We start from the raw sequence: 22,639 nt of genomic DNA, 5'->3' as shown, positions 1-22,639 counted from the left end.
CTTTTAACTCTTTGCTACTTGTTCTCTCCATGTTTGGGTTTTAGCTTATTCTGTTCTTAGTTGTTCATTTGCTGCCCATCTGTGTGTGTGTTTAACAGGGGCAGAGGTTGGTAGATTGTGTTTAACATCTGTGTGTGTGTTTAACAGGGGCAGAGGTTGGTAGATGCAGAAGGTACAGCAGGGGTTTAGGGAGTTGGATATAAGATGGGATGAGATGTGTGATTGCATGGCAAACAAGAAGAGGTGATGGAAGTAGGGAGAATTGAAGATTAGGATTTGAATGTCTATACCAATTTAAATGTATACTTTAGATAACAGCATAGCATTGTAAGTAATATTCATCTGAAATTTTATACTCTAGCATATAAATCATATATTTTAAGGCAGAATGGGCCAAGTTTGACAGATTTTCTCTGTAGTTCTTGTTCACTACCAATATCCTATTTATTTTTAAATTCTCCTAAATGGATTGTAGAGTAACTTAGGAAATTATAGTAGCTAATGACCATGCAAGATGTCTGTTAGCAGCTGAAAAATTCTCTACCTGAAATTGGGTTTAAATTCAGTTCAAGTAGAAAGTTTAGATAGAAGATCTAGCTCTCTTCTGAGTTCTGCATGGTACACTCATGAACCTTTCGGAACAAGAAAAGGGTGGATTTTTAATGTTGACTTTGAGAACAAATAAATGATAGCAACACAAGAAGTTGAATTTGCACCTAAATTGGTTATATATTATTAGTCATGCCAAATAATATGATGCACTTGGGTAAAAAAAAAAAAAAGGCAAAAAACCACCCTTTAAAAATGTTGAAGTAAAAGAAAAAATCCTAACTAATAGTTTGGATGAAATGTTACTTTAAAGCTCAATATATAAATAACATAGATAAACAATAAATTATGTTTGTCAGTTTTTCAGATGTTTATATTAGTCTTACCTCTGTTTTCAGAAACTGTTAGTAATATTGCTTATGTGGAACATATGTGTAAATAATGTTACATGACATTAATTATTTCTGATATAGTACATACATTATAAATGTAAAATTTTGCTTACATAACATAGTTCCTTAACATATAAGGGTTAATTTGAGATGTAAAACACAAGATATGCTTAAACATGCCAACAATTTTTCCAAAATTTCATGTGAATTGAAGAAAGAAGTAGATGAACTGGAAATAGAAATTAATTGTTTAAACCAGGTATATATTTTGTTATGTGTTTCTAATGTATATATTAATGTATAAGTATAATGGTATGTTAGTTGACAGTCTTAGAAGAGATGTTTTTAAAGATCCCAAGTAGGGACAAACGCTTACAATCATTTGTTTGCATCAGATTGCCTTTGGAGCCAAAATGTGTTTTAGGTATTGAGTATATTCAACTCTGGGTTTTGGGGACTAGTTTAACTTCCTTTGGGGGCTGAGGAAAGAAGATGATGAAAGAACAAGAAGTAGCTTAATAACAGGAATTTAAAGGCACTAAAAGAGCTATAACAGTGATCTCAAAAAAGAGAACAAGACAGTAAATGGTATAAAGAACTTAGTCTTGAAAATGTACGAGTAGAATCTATATAGAGCTAGGCTAGAACTAGTTTAGTATTTAAGATCGATGGTGCATGCTATTTTCTTGAACACATTGTTAGTGTCATCCTTTGAAATGTAGGCTTCATTGACAGGTATGAGAACCCATCAAATTCCAAAATTTTCCAAATTTTCAGAAAAAATTGAACAGCTAATTTTCTACATTTTCTGAAAATTGTGTTAAATATGGTATAGTTATCATGTATAGATATGATATTCTAGATAACAGTAATGTCATTTTAGTAATGATAAGAAAGTGGATTCAACTTCCTTTAAAATGTATGGTTACTATGTCTCTATGTAGGGAATCAATGTCTACTTTGCTTCTCTGACTGTCCTTTTAAAAAAAGAAGGTGGAAGCTCATTGAAATCTAGGTTTACTAATGGAGTTGTAAAGAAAAGTTAAAGGAATACAATTTATTGTTTTAACAACTTTCATTAAACGATAGCTAATACTATCAAAAATATAAATCTTGCGATTATATAGAAAAGAAAATCATGTTAGTTAAGATAAAGCATGTGTTCCTTAATGCTTCACAGGTAATTATTTTGTTTTGCTCTGTCATTTTTCTTTTTAGCAGATTGCAAGACTTTATGAAACTAAGAATTTTTCAGAAACTCTGGAAGAAAAAAATATAGAAAAGAGAAAGGAATTGAAAGAAAGGTATAGGTAAACTTTAAAATGGGATTTTATGTGAACAAATATACTGCATCTAAAATTTTTATTCTATATTCTATTCTAAGTCACTAATATTCACACAGTATCTACATACATTTTTCTTGTGCAGGTTACTTTCTGTTCATTTCTTATGAAAAATATTTATACCTTTAAGTATTATGGACTAATATTCAAATATGCTTGTTATTTAGTAAGGCCAAGGATAATTTGTAGAGAGAAACAGGAAAGCAGCAGCATGTTTGCTGTTCTGTAACCTGTCAGTTGTACATTTCATCCCATTTTCCATGATGAGTCACCATTAGGAGTTAAAACAAGAGGAACAAGGATGGGAATGGCAATTGTATTTACCGTTTTATCACTGTCACCAGCATGACTAGTTCTTCCTTTGCCACAGAGAGTAAAGATGAGCCAAAATGCTACTGAATCTGTGGCATCATGTTTCCTTGTCATTCATCCTAATGGTGATAAAATAGATATCAGTGGTGGAGGCATTTTAAAAAAAAGATTAATTTTGTCTGTTATTGTGTGATGGAAAAATAGATGTATTAGTATTGCTGTTTCTGATAAACTTTCTACTTTTTCTCCTTTGCCCATACCCTTTTTCATTTTTCTTAAATTCCTCTCCTCAAGCTCCATTGCTTTCATCCTGATTTTTAAACACATTCCTCTCCCAAGTTAATTTCCCTGAACCCACTTCCTTGGATTTGTTATTTTCTTGATTCTTCCACTCCCATGGTAATGTGTTTTTAATTTTGCAGTGAAATTGATTAGAAAACTAGGTAAATGTGCAGAATTTCAGTGTATTGACAAATTTTTAATATAAAATTCTCTATATTGAGAAGAAATTATGTAACTAGTCCTTTTTTCTCAATATGTATTTTGATTGTTATCAGATATTATTTAAATTATTTAACTATCAATAATTAAAATTATTTTTTTAATTTAGGAAGTAGTCAATGAAATTATTCTTCCAGTAAAAAACAAAAGACCCATTTATGATTGTAATATTGTTTTAATGGTTTCTATTTTCATGTTAGTTGACTTGTTTCTAAATAAATCGTTTTAAAGTTTGAACTACTCTGAAATCTAAAGCATGCTATTTGTGGATAAGATTTTGGTTTAAAATATTTTTGACATGTTTAGAAAGTCTTTTAAAGTGATTACATTTTTAAAGAGTGTGATAAACTAAGAAGATCACTGAACTTAATCAGGAAAAGTTTTGCTTGTGACACTAGTAAGTAATTTAGTAATACTGGGCAGATCTGTTAAATTCTCTGCAACTGTTTTATTATTGTGAAATGAGGAGTTTTAAGTATATCGTATCTAAATATCTATTTTATGTTAATATATGTTAATTTTTTACTTAGCGAATATTTAATGTAATTTATTCTCTTTAGAATTTTTGAAAAAGATGAACAACATGTACTTACATTGAATAAAACTTCTCAGAACAGTCAATTATTTCTTCCATATGAATCTCAGAAATTAGTCAGACCAATAAATATGCATTCTTCAGAACCACGAGTTATAGGTACAGTATCTATTATTCAATAAATTAGTCTTCTTCATAAACATATAGAAGAAACAGAAAAAAGCAATTTTAGTTATCATTTGGTGTAACCAAGAACAAACAATACTAGAGACCCATAGACTTAGGAAAGTAACATTTTGGTTTTTCCTGAGAGCGAACAAGATATATACCTTTTATACCTAACTTTTTTCTCTTTGAGAGAAAAATTATTCACTTACATTAAAAAAAAAGTGTTTGGGTCTGGTCGTGTGACTGTCAGAAGAGGATGAATAATTACATATTTTTTATCTCAAAAATTGTATTATCAATATATGTGATTAAAGTGCGTATCAGACTTGTGTTAATGATATTTGTGACTTAGTCACTGAGGTATTTGAATCATGTTTCATTCAATGGATCTGCAGACTAGATTAAATGCGTTATATTAGATTACCTACATTGGCTGTTTTTCTCCCCCGATCATTAATATCAACATTCTGTCTTCTTTGATTTCCCCATTATAAAGATATAGTTTTGTCAGCTGGTCTTTATTTTACATTTATAATTATTGTAATAATAATTATATAGTAAGAATTAAGAGTTATGTAATAATTTCATAATTCTGTATTTTAAGTTAAGTATTGATCGTTGCCTGATTTTTTCTTTAAATTTATTTATTGGGGTGACAATTGTTAATGAAATTACACAATTTCAGGTGTACAATTCTGTATTACATCATCTATAAATCCCATTGTGTGTTCCAGAGTCAGTTCTCCTTCCCCCACACCCTTTACCCTCTGGTAACCACTAAACTATTGTCTGTGTCTATGAGTTTTTGTTTCTCATTTGTTTGTCTTGTTTTTGGTTTATATACCACATATCAGTGAAATCATATGGTTCTCTGCTTTTTCTGTCTGACTTATTTGGTTTAGCATTATACTCTCAAGATCCATCCATGTTGTCACAAATGTTTCTAGATCATCTTTCCTTAACGCCGAATAGTATTCCATTGTGTATATATACCACAACTTCTTTATCCATTCATCTATTGAAGGACATTTTGGTGGTTTCCATGTCTTGGCCACCGTAAACAAAGCTGCAATGAACATTGGAGCACACGTGTCTTTATGTATAAATGATTTGAAATTCTTTGGGTAGATACCCAGGAGAGGGATTGCTGGGTCATATGGTAATTCTATTCGTAATTTTTTGAGGAGCCTCCACACTGCCTTCCATAATGGCTGCACCAGTCTGCATTCCTACCAACAGTGTACAAGGGTTCCTTTTTCTCCACAGCCTCTCCAACACTTGTTGCTATTTGTCTTGTTGATGATAGCCATTCTGACTGGGGTGAGGTGATATCTCATTGTGGTTTTTATTTGCATTTCTCTGATGATTAGGGATATTGAACATTTTTTCATATGTCTATTTGCCATTTGTAAGTCTTCTTTGGAGAAATGTCTCTTCAGGTAGTCTGCCCATTTTTCAATTGGGTTGTTTGTTTTTTTGTTGAGTTTCATGAGTTCCTTGTATATTTTGGATATTAGACCCTTATCGGAGGAACTGTTTGCAAAAACCTTCTCCTATTCAGTCGGTTGCCTCTTTATTTTGTCGATGGTTTCTTTTGCTGTGCAGAAACTTTTAAGTTTCATATAGTCCCATTCGTTTATTTTAGCTTTTACTTCCATTGGACTTTTGTGCATTGATTTTGTAGCCAGCAACTTTACTGTATTCATTGATTGTTTCTAACAGCTTTTTGGTGGAGTCTTTAGGGTTTTCTATATATAGTATCATGTCATCTGCAAAGAGTGATAATTTAACTTCTTCATTCCCAATTTTGATGCCTTTTATTTCTTTCTCTTGCCTGATGGCTCTGGCAAGCACTTCCAACACTATGTTGAAAAGCAGAAGTGATAGGGGACAGCCCTGTCGTGTTCCTGAACGTAGAGCAAAGGGCTTCAGTTTTTCACCATTAATTATGAGATTAGCTGAGGGCTTGTCATAGATGGCCTTTATTATGTTAAGGTATTTTCCTTCTATACCTATTTTATTAAGTGTTTTAATCACAAATGGATGTTGTATCTTGTCAAATGCTTTTTCTGCATCAATTGATATGATCATATGATTTTTGTCCTTTATTTTGTTTATGTGATGTATCACATTGATGGATTTGCGGATGTTGAACCATCCTTGTGCCCCAGGGATGAATCCCACTTGGTCATGATGAATAATCTTTTTAATGCATTGTTGTATTCGATTTGCTAAAATTTTGTTTAGGATTTTTGTATCAGTATTCATCAGAGATGTAGGTTACCTGATTTTTTAAATGACAAGTTTAGGTTAAATGTTGGGCATGATATTTAATTCTCTCTATGGAATTGATCTGAATTTGTACAATTTAATAACCTAGATAAAAAAGAAGAAAATTCTGTGAAGCAGTCAAAGCTTGCCAATATTGACTTCCGACAAAAAGAAAACAATACACAGGTTGGTATTTCTTTTTTACTAGTGTAAATTAAATACTTGCTTGCATTAAGTGACAGTGAATGTATTGCATTTAGGATATGGTGTGTGTGTGTGTTATAAATATATTAACCATTAGTACAACCTCAGGGTGTAAAAAACTTAAAAGAGTTTCAACATGGCAGCCTGATCATATGCTGGAGCCTTCTCACATACTCTAAAAATAATAGAAAAGATATTTTAAAATTCCAAGTTCTGTACCCAGTAGACCAAAAACTGTGAGACATTTCTGAAGGAGAAAAGCATAATTGTGACATAATTGCTTCTATGGAACATACAAACAAAATACAGCTATGTACTGTTAGAACAGCTCATGCAACCTGACAAATGCAGGCTGAAAATATGGAGAATACATATCACGCAAATGCAAACAAAACCAAAGCAGATGTAATTGCCATATAAAACAGAATTCAAGATAAAAAAGTTTAGTAGAGATAAATATATTTCATATTTTTAAAAAGAATAATTTACCAAAAAGTCATAACCACAATATACCAAGTTACACAGTTTCAAAATATAGAAAGCAAATAAGTAGAATTTGAAAGAAAAACAATTGAACCCACAGTTCAATTGTTCTGAGTTTGCTGTTCTGAGTTTGGCTACATGTGAAACACTACAAAACCAAACCGATGAAATAATAGCATCTTAAACAAGATAAACATTTATTTTTCTCTTGCCTGCCATGCATTTCTAAAGTGACTCAAGTTCACTTATCAGGGCTGACAGCATCATCTCCACAGTTTCATTATTTCTTAGACTCTATATATATGCTTTCTTTTCCTGTTATCTTTAAATGCTAAGCTTTTGCCTCAATGTCAAATCATAGTCAGAAACTAACCCTTGCAACTTTGCCATCATACCTTCCTTCCAGGCAGGAAAGAAGAGGGGAGAGAGGCTAGCTGATTCAACCCTATTTTTAAAGGTCTTTCTTGGAAGCTTCTTAAACAATTTGTGGTAATGTTTCATTGGCCAGAACTTAGCTACATGGCTACTTCCGTCTGTGGAGAGGTTGAGAAATACAGATGGCATTGTTTTTGTTTGTTAAATGAGAACACAGAAGGAAAGTAGATTTTGAATAGGATAGAAAACTGGCAGTTTCTGCCACAGAAAAAAAATCAAGTAGATAAAAAATAAGTAAGGATGTACAGGATCTGAACAACACAATTAGCAAAGTTTGTGCCTAACATACATGGAATTCAGTTAAATTTTTGTTTGCGGTATTCACCAAAATTGACCATTTACTAGAACAAAAAGGGTATTTGAACCAATTCTAAAAAGTAGCTATCTTCCCAAGGAATGTTATGATGGTTTAACATTAGAAAAATCTATCAGTGTGAGTCACTACATTAACAGATTAATACATGGTTTTAAGTAAAGATTTAAAATAAAAGATTTTTAAAAAGAATATTAGGGAGACTTATATTACCAGATATCACAATATTTATTTCTTATTAATACATTTTCTTTTTAATTTTTTAGAGTGACAATTGTTAGTAAAATTACATATATTTCAGTTGTACAATTATGTATTACATCACCTATAAATCCCATTGTGTGTTCACCACCCAGAGTCAGTTCTCCTTCCATCACCATATATTTGATCCCCCTTGCCCTCATCCCCCTTTCCCTCTGGTAACCACTAAACTATTGTCTGTGTCTATGAGTTTTTCTTTCTCATTTGTTTGTCTTGTTCTTTTGTTGTTTTTGGTTTGTATACCACATGTCAGTGAAATCATATGGTTCTCTGTTTTTTCTGTCTGACTTACTTCGTTTAGCATTATACTCTCAAGATCCATCCATGTTGTCACAAATGTTCCTAGATCATCTTTCCTTAACGCCGAATAGTATTCCATTGTGTATATATACCACAACTTCTTTATCCATTCATCTATTGAAGGACATTTTGGTGGTTTCCATGTCTTGGCCACCGTAAACAAAGCTGCAATGAACATTGGAGCACACGTGTCTTTATGTATAAATGATTTGAAATTCTTTGGGTAGATACCCAGGAGAGGGATTGCTGGGTCATATGGTAATTCTATTCGTAATTTTTTGAGGAGCCTCCACACTGCCTTCCATAATGGCTGCACCAGTCTGCATTCCTACCAACAGTGTACAAGGGTTCCTTTTTCTCCACAGCCTCTCCAACACTTGTTGCTATTTGTCTTGTTGATGATAGCCATTCTGACTGGGGTGAGGTGATATCTCATTGTGGTTTTTATTTGCATTTCTCTGATTATTAGTGATGTTGAACATTTTTTCATATGTTTATTTGCCATTTGTATGTTCTCTTTGGAGAAATGTCTCTTCAGGTCGTCTGCCCATTTTTCAATTGGGTTGTTTGATTTTTTGTTGTTGAGTTTCATGAGTTCCTTGTATATTTTGGATATTAGACCCTTATCGGCGGCACTGTTTGCAAAAACCTCCCATTCAGTCAGTTGCCTCTTTATTTTGTTGATGGTTTCTTTGGCTGTGCAGAACCTTGTAAGTTCCATATAGTCCCATTCATTTCTTTTAGCTTTTACTTTCATTGCCTTTGGAGTCAAATTCATAAAATGCTCTTTGAACCCAAGGTCCATAAGTTTAGTACCTATGTTTTCTTCTATGCAGTTTATTGTGTCAGGTCTTATGCTTAAGTCTTTGATCCATTTTGAATTAATTTTGGTACATAGTGACAGATAACAGTCTAGTTTCATTCTTTTGCACGTGGCTATCCAATTCTCCCGGCACCATTTATTGAAGAGGCTGTCTTTCCTCCATTGTATGTTTTTTGCTTATTTGTCAAAAATTATCTGTCCATATTTATGTGGTTTTATTTCTGGGTTCTCAATTCTGTTCCATTGGTCTGTGTGCCTGTTTTTCTGCCAATACCATGCTGTTTTGATTATTGTAGCCCTGTAGTACAAGCTAAAGTCAGGCAGTGTGATACCTCCAGCACTGTTCTTTTTTCTTAAGATTGCTTTGGCTATTCGGGGTCTTTTGTGGTTCCAAACAAATCTGATGATTTTTTGTTCTATTTCTTTAAAAAATGCCGTTGGGATTTTGATGGGGATTGCATTAAATCTGTATATAACTTTGGGTAATACGGCCATTTTAACTATGTTGATTCTTCCAATCCATGAGCACGGAATGTCTTTCCATTTCTTTGTGTCTTCTTCAATTTCTTTCAAAAATGTCTCATAGTTTTCAGCATATAGGTCCTTCACATCCTTGGTTAAGTTTATTCCTAGGTAGTTTATTCTTTTTGCTGCAATTGCAAAAGGAATTGTTTTTCGTATTTCTTTTTCTGAGATTTCATTGTTAGTATATAGGAATGCAATGGACTTTTGTACATTGATTTTGTAGCCAGCAACTTTACTGTATTCATTGATTGTTTCTAACAGCTTTTTGGTGGAGTCTTTAGGGTTTTCTATATATAGCATCATGTCATCTGCAAAGAGTGATAATTTAACTTCTTCATTCCCAATTTGGATGCCTTTTATTTCTTTCTCTTGCCTGATTGCTCTGGCAAGGACTTCCAACACTAGTTGAAAAGTAGAGGTGATAGGGGACAGCCCTGTCGTGTTCCTGAACGTAGAGCAAAGGGCTTAGTTTTTCACTATTAATTAGCATGAGATTAGCTGAGGGCTTGTCATAGATGGCCTTTATTATGTTAAGGTGTTTTCTTTCTATACCTATTTTATTAAGTGTTTTCATCATAAATGGATGCTGTATCTTGTAAAATGCTTTTTCTGAATCAATTGATATAACCATATGATTTTTGTCCTTTATTTTGTTTATGTGATGTATCACATTGATGGATTTGTGGATGTTGAACCATCCTTGTGCCCCGGGGATGAATCCCACTTGTCGTGATGAAAAATCTTTTTAATGCATTGTTGTATTCAACTTGCTAGAATTTTGTTTAGGATTTTAGCATCTGTATTCATCAGAGATATTGGTCTGTAGTTTTCTTTTTTTGTGTTGTCCTTATCAGGTTTTGGTACCAGGGTAATATTGGCCTCATAAAATGAGTTAGGAAGTACTGTCTCTTCTTCAATTTTTTGGAAAAGTTTGAGCAGGATTGGTATTAGATCCTCTTTGTAGGTTTGGTAGAATTCACTAGTGAAGTCATCTGGTCCCAGACTTTTGCTTTTGGGACGGTTTCGGATGACTGATTCAATTTCATTACTGGTGATCGGTCTGTTTAGATTTTCCAGTTCATTATGGTTGAGCCTTGGAAGGCTGTATGTTTCTAAAAACTTGTCCATTTCTTCTAGGTTATTGAATTTGGTGGCATATAGTCCTTCATAGTATTTTTGGATGATCCTTTGTATTTCTGTGGTGTCCGTGATAACTTCCCCTTTTTCATTTCTGATTTTGTTAATTAGTGTCTTCTGTCTTTTTATCTTAGTGAGTGTAGCCAAGGGTTTGTCGATTTTGTTAATCTTTTCAAAGAACCAGCTCTTTGTCACATTAATTTTTTTCTATTGTCTTTTTGTTCTCTATTTCATTTAGTTCTGCTCTGATTTTTGTTATTCCTTTCTTCTGCTGACCTTGGGTTTCACCTGTTCTTCTTTTTCTAGTTCTTTAAGGTATAACATGAGGTTATTTATTTGGGATTTTTTTTGTTTCTTGACATAGGCCTGTAATGATACAAATTTCCCTCTTAAAACTGCTTTCGCTGCATCCTAAAAATTTTGGTAGGATGTATTTTCATTGTCATTTGTTTTCATGTATCTTTTGATCTCCCTAATTTCTTCTTTGACCCAGTTGTTCTTTAAAAGTATGTTGTTTGGGGTGGGGGGAAGAAAAAAAAAAGTATGTTGTTCAGTCTCCATATATCTGTTTTTTCCTGCTTTCTTTTTGCAGTTGATATCCAATTTCAAAGCCTTGTGATCAGAGAATACGCTTGGTATGATTTCAGTCTTTTTAAATTTGCTGAGGTTGATTTTATGTCCCAGTGTATGGTGTATCCTTGAGAATGTTCCATGTACACTAGAAAAGAATGTGTAGTCTGATGGTTTAGGATGAAGTGCTCTATATATGTCAATTATGTCCATTTCATCTAATGTGTCATTTAGGGCTGCTATTTCGTTATTTATTTTCTGTTTGGATGATCTATCCATAGCTATCAATGATGTATTTAAGTCTCCTAGTATAATTGTGTTTTGGTCAATTTCTCCCTTTAGTTCTATTAGTAGTTGCTTGGTATATTTCGGTGCTCCCTGATTGGGGACATAAATATTGATGACTGTTATGTCTTCTTGTTGTATAGTCCCCTTTACCTTTATGAAATGTCCATCTTTGTCTCTTGTTATCTTTTTCACCCTGAAGTCTGTTTCATCTGATATCATTATGGCTACACCTGATTTTCTCTGGGTACCATTTGCTTGAGTGTCAATTTCCACCCTTTCACTTTGAGTCTATGCTTGTCCTTGTAGCTGAGATGTGTCTCTTGGAGACAGCATATGGTTGGGTTTAGTTTTTTGATCCAATCTTCTACTCTGTGCCTTTTTATTGGTGAGTTCAGTCCATTTACATTTAGGGTGATTATTGATATGGGAGGATTTCCTGTCATTCTATCTTTAGTTTTCTGGTAAGGCTATGTCTCCATTGTTTCTTTTGTCTTTTTGTTGTTGTCTGTTATTTCTGTGTGGTGGTATTCTATAATGTTACCCTGTTTCTTCTTTTATTACAGTTTATATTTCAGTTGTGGATTTGTTTTTGAGTGGTTACCCTTAAGTTTGTGTAAAAGAAAGTTTGATATTTAGGGTATTCCATTTTCTGCAGTACGCTTACTTACTCCATTCCCATATTCCGGTTCAGGCCTTTACTCTCCTCCTTTTTATGTTTTGATTGCCACAGAGTGTGTCTGTTGATGGTGGTCGAATAGCCTCCTTTAGTATTTCGTGTAGTGCAGGTTGTGTATTAGAAAATTCCCTCAGCTTCTGTATGTCTGGAAAGGTCTTTATTCCTGCTTCATAGCTAAAGGATACCTTTGCTGGATATATTATTCTTGGCTCATAATTTCTCTCTTTCAATAGTTTGAATATTTGGTTCCACTCCCTTCTGGCTTGTAGAGTTTCTGCTGAAAACTCTGATGATAATCTAATGCGCTTTCCTTTGTAGGTTACCGTCTTCTTTTCCCTGGCTGCCTTGAGGATTCTTTCTTTGTCGTTGATTTTAGACAACTTCAATACAATGTGCCTTGGAGAAGGCCTGTTGGGATTGAGGTAATTAGGTGTTCTATTTGCTCCTTGGATTCGGGGATCCAGTTCTGTCCACAAGTTTGGGAAGTTCTCATCAACAATTTGTTTGAATATATTCTCTGTTTCGTTCTCTCTTTCTTCACCTTCTGGTATGCCCATTATTCTTATATTGCCCTTTCTGATGGAGTTAGAAAGTTCTTGTAGAGTTCTTTCATTTCTTTTAAGTCTCATGTCTCTTCCTTCTTCCATCTGTGTAATTTACAGGTTTCTATCTTCGATGTCACTGATTTTTTCCTCCTTCTGGTCAACTATACTACCTAAACTGGTTATTTGATTCTTAATTTCTTCTATTGAGTTCTTAATCTCCAGAAATTCTATTTGGTTCTTGTTCTTGTTCAAAATTTCAATTTCTTTCGTAAAATGCTCATGTTGTTCTTTGATTGTGTTTCTGAGTTCATTAAACTGCCTTTCTGTGTTTTCTTGCATCTCGTTGAGTTTTTTCAGAACTGCAATCTTGAATTCTCTGTCATTTAAGTTACATATTTCCATATCTTTAAGTTCCTTTTCTGGAGACTTTTCACTTTCTCTCTGAGCTGTCTCGTTGTCTTGATTATTCATGGCAATTACTGATGTATTATTTCTCTTCCTAGACATCTACAGGAGTGGCTTCTGGAACAGGTTGATAGGAAGAGGTCTTTTTTTTGTTTTCAGTACTTGTTGGTAGAATGTTTTATTTTCTCTCCGACTGCAGCCTTTTTATTCTTTCTCACATGGTAGTGCTTTGTTTTCTCTGCACTATTCCAGCTTCTCACACAATGAGGGGATTCCCTGGGAGACCGGCTTCTCCTCTGTTAATAGTTCACCTGGGTCACAGGGCGCAGTGTCCGTGTGGGTATGCGGAGAACTTTTGAAGTTCCAAAGCTCTTCCTGCACCGGATTCAGAGCCCGTATGTTTTAGCAGTTCTGTTTACTCCTGCAGGGATCTGCCCAGATAGGTGGGGCCAGGGGCAGGGTGAGTTGTGAGAGGTGGCCCAGAGCAATGGTGGCGACCACCACCATGGCCCGTCCCGCTTCCACGGCTCCCTCCCCTTTGCCGGAACTAGTTGGGCTGCGAATCTGTGTCTGCGGTCCACAGTTCTCAGAACATCAAATATTCTGTTCTTTTGATCTGACACTGTTACTGTTCCGCTTCTAGCTCTGGGCAGGTGGGGGTGGGGCGAGCTCTGGGAGGATCGGGATGGGGCGGCTTGTCTCAGTGCCTAAGGCTTCCGTTCTCTGCTTGGCAGTGAGGGCTTAAACCACCGTTTTCAGCCTTCTTCCCTCAGTCTTTACTACGTGGTGTCTGCTGTGAGCGTTGGGTTCAGCCGTGTTATGTGCTGCCCCTTCAGCCCTGTGGGCCTTATGCGGAGCCCTAGCAGTCCGAATTCTTCCCTCTCCCGCAGCTGCGGTAGTTCTGGGATGCAGTGAGCTCGGAGCACTGAGCTAGGTCTGCGTCCTGCACCCGCACGGCTCCGTCTCCGCACTTCTCCCCTTCTCCACCTTTAGGTGAATTCAGTAGTGGGCCTCTTCGTCTTGCCTGTCTGCTGTGCAGGGAGTCCTTTTTGGAGTTATTGTTGTTCGATTAGTTGTAAATTCCAAGGGAGCTTTATAGAGGCTCACCTCACGCCGCCATTTTGATGACGTAATCCACAATATTTATTTTTAAACTTTTGTTTTTGGGATATAATTCACATATCAAAATTAACCATTTTAAAGTATACAATCCAGTGGTTTTCAGTATGTTCACAAAGTAGTGTAACCATCACCATTGTCTAATTCCAGAACATTTTCATCATCCCAAAACATTTTAAAACATTATCAAAATGCAGTAATTACAACAACATGGAGCAAAAAAAGACAAACTGATCGTAGACTACATCAAAATGAAAAAGTTCTCTGTGTCAAAAGATACTAACAAAGTTGAAAGATGATGGTGGAATGGGCCGGGGATTGGTATCCAGAATCTAACATTTAAAGAAATCCATCATTTTTTTTTCAATATAATTATTTTATTTTATTTTTTGATATATACACAGAAGTAAGATTACTGGATCATATAGTGTTCCTATTTATAAATCTTATGATGACAAATCAAAACCATAATGAGATATCACTTCATACCTGTTAAAAGGGCTATTATCAAATAAACAAAATATAATAAGTGTTAGTGAATATGTAGAGAAATGAGAACTCTGTGGATGGGAATAGAAATTTGTACAGCCACTATAGAAATACATAATTTTTGAGAAGTAATTAAAAAAGAATAAAAATGGGCAAAAGATAAGGTAGTTTACAGAAAAGGAAAGACAAAGGGCCCAAAACATAACAAGATGCCTGGAGCATAGGGAAATGTAAATTAAACCAATGAGTTACCCAGTTTCACATACAGATTTGCAAACATCAAAACATTTGACAATATCTAGTGAGGTTAGCAATAGTGAGAGTATAATTTGGTACAACTACTTTGGAGGACTGGTTGACAGTACCAATAAAAAATAACATATGCATAGCAATTTCACTTCTTGGCATCTACTCCAAACAAATACTTCTACCAGGAGGCATATATACAAATGTGTATGTTTAAAACATACATCAAAACAGTAACGGCACTTATTTTTTAAGAGACCAGTGTTTTTTACGGGACAAGGTGTTTTTCTATGATCCAAAACACGATAAGATGACAAAATTAGGACCAGTGGCTATTATGGGATACACTATCCTATTTAAATATATTTTCATTTTGGGTCAAATAAGAATCAGGAACTCTTCAAAATGAGTGACTTAGGGAGAATGAGAAACTTGAAACAATACAAACATTAGTAAAGCAGTGGTTTAGATATTAATATTAAAATTTAGTTAAAATTCAAAAGGTAATATTAGCTCTTTCATACATACGTAAAAAAGAACATTTTACGCTTTAATATTTTAACCTGCTGTTTTGCTTTCCTATGTTCAGTTTGAGAGATTATAAAGGATAGAGAGAGACACAGAAATTAGCTAATCAGTTTAGAAAATGGTAAGATTCACTTGATTAGTCAATGAATATGGGATAAAATTTTTAAAAGTTTACTTTAAATGTAGAAATACTACCAAGCATAATTATTATACTTGTAAAAAACATTAAATTCCTTGAGTTAAACCATTTTTGTTTCCCAGTATTTGATTTAATGTTTTGTATGTAGTGGTTTCAGTTAATGTTTGTAGTTGTGATTGATATTGATAACAATAGTGATGATGATGAGGTTGAGAGTGCTCTTGGAGAGTCCTGAGTAGCCATGGAAAGCCAAACACGTTTATCGTTTTGTGTAGCCTACTCTAATGCTTAGTTTCTTTTGTTCAGGAATTTAGTGACTCTGCTGTGAATAACCATTCAAAATGTTCACATGTTATGGCTGTTAAAAGTTCACAAAATTTTATGCCATTCAGGTAACTTTTAAAACTAAGAAAATGTTTTAAATTTCTGGAAGAATTTGTTAACTCAGCAAATAATATAAAATGATATTTATTGTATTTTAGATTGTTAACCCTGCAGAAACAATCAAATTGCAATCAGTGGCTTGAAAAAGGAGAGACAGGTATTTGCTGTTTACATTTTTCCTAAGAAGTAGAAGTTACAAATTGTATCAAGTTTTCATACTACTCAAATAAATTATTTGGATTATTTGTCTCTCTGGTTAACTGACAATGCCTGCCTGGTTTTTAAATACATTTTCCCTAAATATAAAACAAATACATTTCATTGTAGAAAATTTGGAAAACAGAGAAATATATAACAGATACAAAAATACCACCACCTGGACATAAACAACTCCATACATACTGGTGTATATTCTTGATTTTTTTCTATGTATATGTATGTTTTGTTCTTTTATATTTTTCCCACAAATTTGAAGTATACTATGTATGTCATTTTGTATCCTTTCCTTTCTATTTGATACACTGTTGAGGGTATTTTTTTCCATACTATTAAGTAGATTTTATTTGTAATGACTGTATAATATGCCATTGTATAGATATGTTATAATTAGCCATTCTCTCACTTTGAATGTCCTGTTTCCAGTTTTTTTGCTATTGTAAATAATGCTACTATATTCTTTTATATAAATCTTTTACTATCTTGGATTACCTTCTTTGAATAAAATCATAGGAAGGTCACAGGATATATATGTATGAGTTTATTATCCTAGAATCAACTTGCTGTTGGAACTTTGATACACTTTGAAATGCCAACTCATTCTCTGTCTATGTATATATATGTATATGTATAAGTGTATGTGTATATAAAATATGTAATATATCACATACACATGTATGTATATTTTAGTAACCCAGTAACGAATACTAATTATTCCATTCATTAGGCTATATAAATGTCTTCACCTCTTCTTGTCTGTAGCATGTGGATTACTGACTTTTATTTTGAAATTTAAAAATGGCTCATTCGGGAAATATAAAAATTCTGTAAATATATGCATATTCAAAATGGTCATATAATATACTATGAGTCTATTTCTCCCATTCTTAGTATAAGACTCAACCAATATAATATGTTTATTCCATGCAGATGGATATTCCTGCTTTCTTCTAGAATAAAGAATTGTATTTTATGTGCACAGGTGATCTGTTACACCTGTTTATAATCGTCTATACATGTCAAGCTGACAGAGTGTTAGACAAAGAAGGAATGGCTAATCTCTGGGAACAGTACATCCCTAATACAGTTTTGTGGGGTAATGCATATATCTGGCACAGTCCTAGCTGCCATTGAAAATATATAATAAGGCTTCATACTTAAGAAGGCATATAATTATCTCAGAAGAAGAAAAGACTTTCAGTAATTTCCAAGCCTATATTTAGAAGAAGTTACTATGTGGTGAAAATAATAGTTGTGACTTAAGTGCAAGAGGCAAAACTATAAAGCTTGCAGATGATCAAATAAAAACACACCTATTCAAGATAAGAAAGGATTTCTTAAATAAGAATTAAAAAGAAAGAATGATAAATTTTGCCATATTAAAATTAAGAAGTTTTAGTCATGAAAATAATAGAATTTAAGTCACCATGTCATCAAAAGGCATAACAAGAATGGAAGGCAAAATGATATATTTTCAATATATAAAACTGTCAAAGGACTAGTTTCCAAAAATGTAAAGAACTTCGACAAACCAGGAGGAAAAGACAGACAACCCAGTTGGAAATAGGTGCAAAATTCACGAATAGGCACTTTATTTATTTTTATTTTTTATAATTTATTAGTTTCAGGTGTACAAGACAAGGTAATACTTAGACGTTCATCATTTATATCCCTCACACTGTGAACCCCCCTCCCCCCATCCACTATCCCTCCGACCTCGCACTGAGCCATCACATTATATATATAAAATTATAGTTGGCATTCATTATTGTTTAGCTTCTGGTGTACAGTGCCATGATCAGGCATCCACAGTATCCCTGAGGTGGTCTCCCAAATAGGACACATGTCCATCAGATACCCAACAAAAGCTTTACAACATTAATGATTACGTTCCCCAAATTAATTTTCAAAAACCCTGAGGCCATTTGTGGTTACCGGCTGTTTCCTAATCCCTTCACCTTTCCCCTTATCCCCTCCCCCGCCCATCTAACAACTCTATTTTTTCCTTTTTGTCCCCAAAACTGTTTCTGATTGGTTCATTCACTTACGAATAGGCACTTTAAATAGAGAAACTTATGTGGCAGATAAACAGAAAAGTTGCTAAGTAAATCAGGAAACTGAAAAATAAAGCCACAATGATATATCATTATACATCCACCAGATTAGCAAAATTCAGAAAGTCTGGCAATACTGAGTATTGATGAGAATTTAGGACAATAGGAAAATAGGAACTCTCATAACTATTGGTAGGAACTGTCATTTATAAATGACCATATAGTGAGACCATACCTAAATTATAATTGGAGCTAATAATTTTGTCTGGTGAAATTGAGTGATTTCCTAGGGTAGCTCGGGAGGGCTAGTTGCCACAACAAAAATTGATAACTAGTTTGGAAACTAAACTTTTGAAAAAATAATAGTTTAACAGTTGGTAAAATGGAAGATAAACATACCCCTATACCTTGTAATTCCACTCCTAGGTCTATACCTAGAGAAATACAGGTATGTATTTGCACGTATATATTAAAGAATGTAATAGCCTCAAAGCAGAAACACCTCAAATGCCCATTTGCAGTAGAATGGATAGAGACAGTGTGTTGTGTTTGTACAATGGAGTACTTTACATCAGTAAAAGTAAGCAAACTATGTTTATGTACAGCAATATAGATGAATCTCACAAGCATATGCTAAACAAAAAAAGTAAAATTAAGGGCACATAGATTATTATTTCATCATGTAACAAGGAAAAATAAACTATTGCTTAGGTATTAAAACTATATAAAGCAAATCAAGGAAATGATTTGATACAAAAGTCAGGATACTGATTACATCTGTGGAGGAGGATATGAGGAATATAAGGCCTTTTGGAGTACTTGTAATATTCTATTTCTTCACCTGGGTGGTGGTTACATGGATATTTGCTTTATAATTTTGTTAAACTATTCACATAGGTTTTATTCTTGTCTTTATGTATTGGGTTGAATTATTTGAAACTGCCTTTATGTAGGTCAAAAATAGTTAAATATTGGTAATGGTTTTCTATGTTTTACTTATAATTAAATTGCAAAAAGAAAAAAATAGTTTGTTTTATAATAAACAGATGCTGAGTGTGGAGATAAAGGGACAGTAAGACATTTGAGAGAATCAAAATGTACTTCACAAGTAAGTTAAATGTTTGGTTTCTAATTTCTAAGCAAAATATTTCAGTTTAAAACATTCTTTTTCCATTTTAATTTCAGATTTAGTATAATGAAGTTTATTTGAGGTCTAGATGTTACTATATTAGTAATCATGTTGCGATGGTATTACAGAATCTATTCCTTAGAGGAGTTTTAGATTAAAAACTGAAGCTACAAAAAGTTTACATGAAAATATACAAAAAGTTCTTACTAATAATTCACTATATATATTGACACCACAGTTAAATCATAACTGAAGAAAAGTATTTTGTTTGGTAAGATTGAATGATTTGCCAAGGCAATTTAAAACCAGTGGTTACCACAAAAATATCTTCAAAATAATTTTTAATAATGGAAAGCTTTCATTGTGATAGATGTAGACAACGTATACCAACTTTACCATAGCTACTAAGGGTTACAGAAAAACAACATAGTAGTATACTTTACCATAGCTACTAAGGGTTACAGAAAAACAACATAGTATAGTATACTGCTGTAAAGAAGGTAAAAGGCACATTTAAATTTTTTTGACGGAGGAACCCAAACTGTTTCTGTAATGGGATTTGGTATAACAAACATATTTGAGAAATCATATTCCTAGTCTATAGAATCATAAAAAGGAAAATTAGTTATTCAGGTTCTCAATCTTTGCAGAGAAAGTAGTGTAATGAATTTATAAGGGCAAAAAATTGCAAAGAACATAGCCAATGAGAGCAAGATTGCTTAGAAATAAATTACTTCTCCCTTTCAAGAAGATGCCATATGCAATTTTTGAGCCAGAGCATGCTATAGAATTTTAAAAGAAAAATCATTCCTAACCACTTTTCATCGTTTTGAGTATGTTCTGGTTATCATTTATCTTTTCAGGCAGGGAGTAGGTGGAGCTGGAAAGAAAAAGAAAATTTAGAAAATTAAAAATAATTTTTTCCATTTTTTGGATAGGTATATTTTGGTATCACTTTCACCAATTAGTCTTATTTCACTTATTTTGCCTATGAAGTGATAACATCATAGATTAATATGGTGTTTTCCACCTCACACATTTTTATCTATGTGAGTTTATTAATGCAATAACATTCATTTTTATAGTTTTCTGTTACTTTGAATTTTCAGGTTATATGTGAAGAACATCTTGGGATGCCAGGAGAGAATAATGATGAAGTAGAAGAAAGGGCTGAGGATTTTCCACGAACTCCTGAAATTCCTTCATTTTTAAGAACTACTGAATCTGTGAAAACACCTGAATCTTTGGAGAAATCACTGTTTCCTAAAACTCCCTCCTCTGATATGTAGGCTTTAAATTAATAATTATATATAATTATAAATATAATCTATATATTGAGTTATATAAATAATTGATAAGGGTAGTAAAATGTCTAGTACCTTTAACTTTAAAAAGTTTTCTTATGCAATATTTCAAATATACAAAGGAGGGAAAGACTAGTATAATGAACCTACGTACCTATTACCCTGTTTGAACAATTACTAACATTCTGCTATTCTTACTTCATAGATCCTCTTCCCATTTTTTCCCTGCAGCATTTAACTGAATATGGCATAGATCCTGAGTACTTATCTAGTTAAATAGTATGTACATTTGAGATTTTTTCCAAAGGATAAGAAAAAAAGCTATAGAAGCTAAAAAGCTGGTATCCCATTGGTAGGTTGTGGACATCATCAAATAATGTTTCAGCAGTCATTTTTCCGTACACTATAAGGTCTAGCAAGATTGCTGTTCTGTTAAGGAACCTCAGTAGGTTAAATATCTCTAACATGATTAACTTTGGAAACCATAGATACATAGTTTGCAGCCAAGAAAACAGTGTTGCATTTTAGCCTTTTTGTTTAGTTCAATCCCTCCCTTAATGCTGAACCCTGAGATTTCTCTAAAAGGTATGTCAGATTTCACTTCATCAGGAATCTCTCACCTGTGTTCTATTGCTATCTTTTAAATTGCTAGTAAGAGTTATATATACGAATGTCATGCTGTTGACACAAACACAGCATGTTCAAAGTGGAACTCATCAAATCTGAAAAATATAAAAAGATGTGGCAATCATATGCTAAAACCTCTTTTTTGTGGATGAGAAAACCGATCTATAAAGTTAAGTGACTAATGGTCATGGAGGTAGTTATGAAAGTTATCTTTAGACTTCTGTTACATTTAACAAACTTAATAGCGCTGTATCTAAGAATTTTATAAATATTGCTCATTTAAGGTTCACAACAACTTTATGAGATGTAAGTACATTATTATCCTTATTTTACAGATGAGGGAACAATCACAGATGCTACAATTCATTAGTGATAGAGTTGAGATTCAAACCTAGGCAGTTCTGCCTCCAGAATCCATGCTTTTAACCACCGTGTTATTATATACTGTTTTGTCTAATTATTTTTCGCAAATCATTTTATGGTTTAACACCCTAATGCAGCACTCTGTAATGGTTGGCTTCTCATCAAGACCAAAAATTTTATGACTGGACTTTCAAGATCTTGGGGACAATATAGTAGCATCTGGGTTAAGAGCTTGGACTTTGACTCTGGATTGCTGCATTCAAATCCCCACTCTGGCCACTTACATTCTTTTGAGCAAGTCATTTAACTTTTCTATGCTTCAAAACCTCTTCTGTAAAATGAAAGTGATAATAATAGTACTTATCGCACAGGCTTATTGTGAGGAATAAGTAAGTTAATGCTGATGGAAATGCCTAGAATAAAGCCTGACAGTATACTCTCAGTAGGAATTATTATCATTCTGTAATTCATTGTTTTACTTTAACATTATTCACCAGCTAAAACCATCTTTTTCTTCATAGGTTTATCACTTCAATAACTACTTACTCCTTTACTATAGTAATTCTTACCTCTGTGCATTTCTTATGATGCTCTCCAGTCTGCAATATTTAATAGTATATTTTTAACATTTTGGTGATTTCTTATTTCTCTTTAACAGAAATAGAAATACAATGCCTGAAGGTCAAGCACAAAAGGAATCCCCTGGACTTTCTTTTCTTATGAGTTATACTTCTAGATCACCTGGATTGAATTTATTTGATTCTTCTATATTTGATTCAGAAGTGTCATCAGATCAGGTAATATGAGAAGCTAAAGCTAAATTTCTAAAAAATTGTACACTTGGAACCTTAAGTAATTTTAATTCTTTAGTACCAAACTATCCTGGGTCAGAGGCAATTTTTAAAAAGATTCTTAGTATTGATAGTATAGCAATGTTCCCCCACTATCTTTTTGTTTTCAACTTCAGGTGCCCCAAGCTGACATCTATATATATAAAAAAAAATC

At 33.4% G+C, this 22,639-nt stretch overlaps 1 protein-coding gene across 1 annotated transcript in view; it reads left to right on the top strand.

Annotated features, from left to right (window-relative positions):
• Positions 1–22,639, top strand: part of LOC308497897 (protein SIX6OS1) — a gene marked incomplete at both ends in the record, with an annotated part of 53,594 nt that overhangs the window by 17,821 nt on the left and 13,134 nt on the right. The window contains 9 exons of the mRNA XM_081048976.1: positions 1,080–1,200; positions 2,160–2,245; positions 3,658–3,791; positions 6,181–6,257; positions 15,864–15,949; positions 16,040–16,098; positions 19,258–19,319; positions 20,450–20,625; positions 22,293–22,431. Coding sequence (XP_080905102.1) covers positions 1,080–1,200; positions 2,160–2,245; positions 3,658–3,791; positions 6,181–6,257; positions 15,864–15,949; positions 16,040–16,098; positions 19,258–19,319; positions 20,450–20,625; positions 22,293–22,431 — 940 coding nt within the window. The remainder of the gene's footprint in view (positions 1–1,079; positions 1,201–2,159; positions 2,246–3,657; positions 3,792–6,180; positions 6,258–15,863; positions 15,950–16,039; positions 16,099–19,257; positions 19,320–20,449; positions 20,626–22,292; positions 22,432–22,639) is intronic.

Source organism: Rhinolophus hipposideros, assembly GCF_964194185.1.
Source record: "Rhinolophus hipposideros genome assembly, chromosome: 5".
In the NCBI taxonomy this organism is placed as follows: Eukaryota; Metazoa; Chordata; class Mammalia; order Chiroptera; family Rhinolophidae; genus Rhinolophus; species Rhinolophus hipposideros.
The sequence above is the reverse complement of the archived record's forward strand: the minus strand, read 5'-3'. Positions and strand labels throughout refer to the sequence as shown.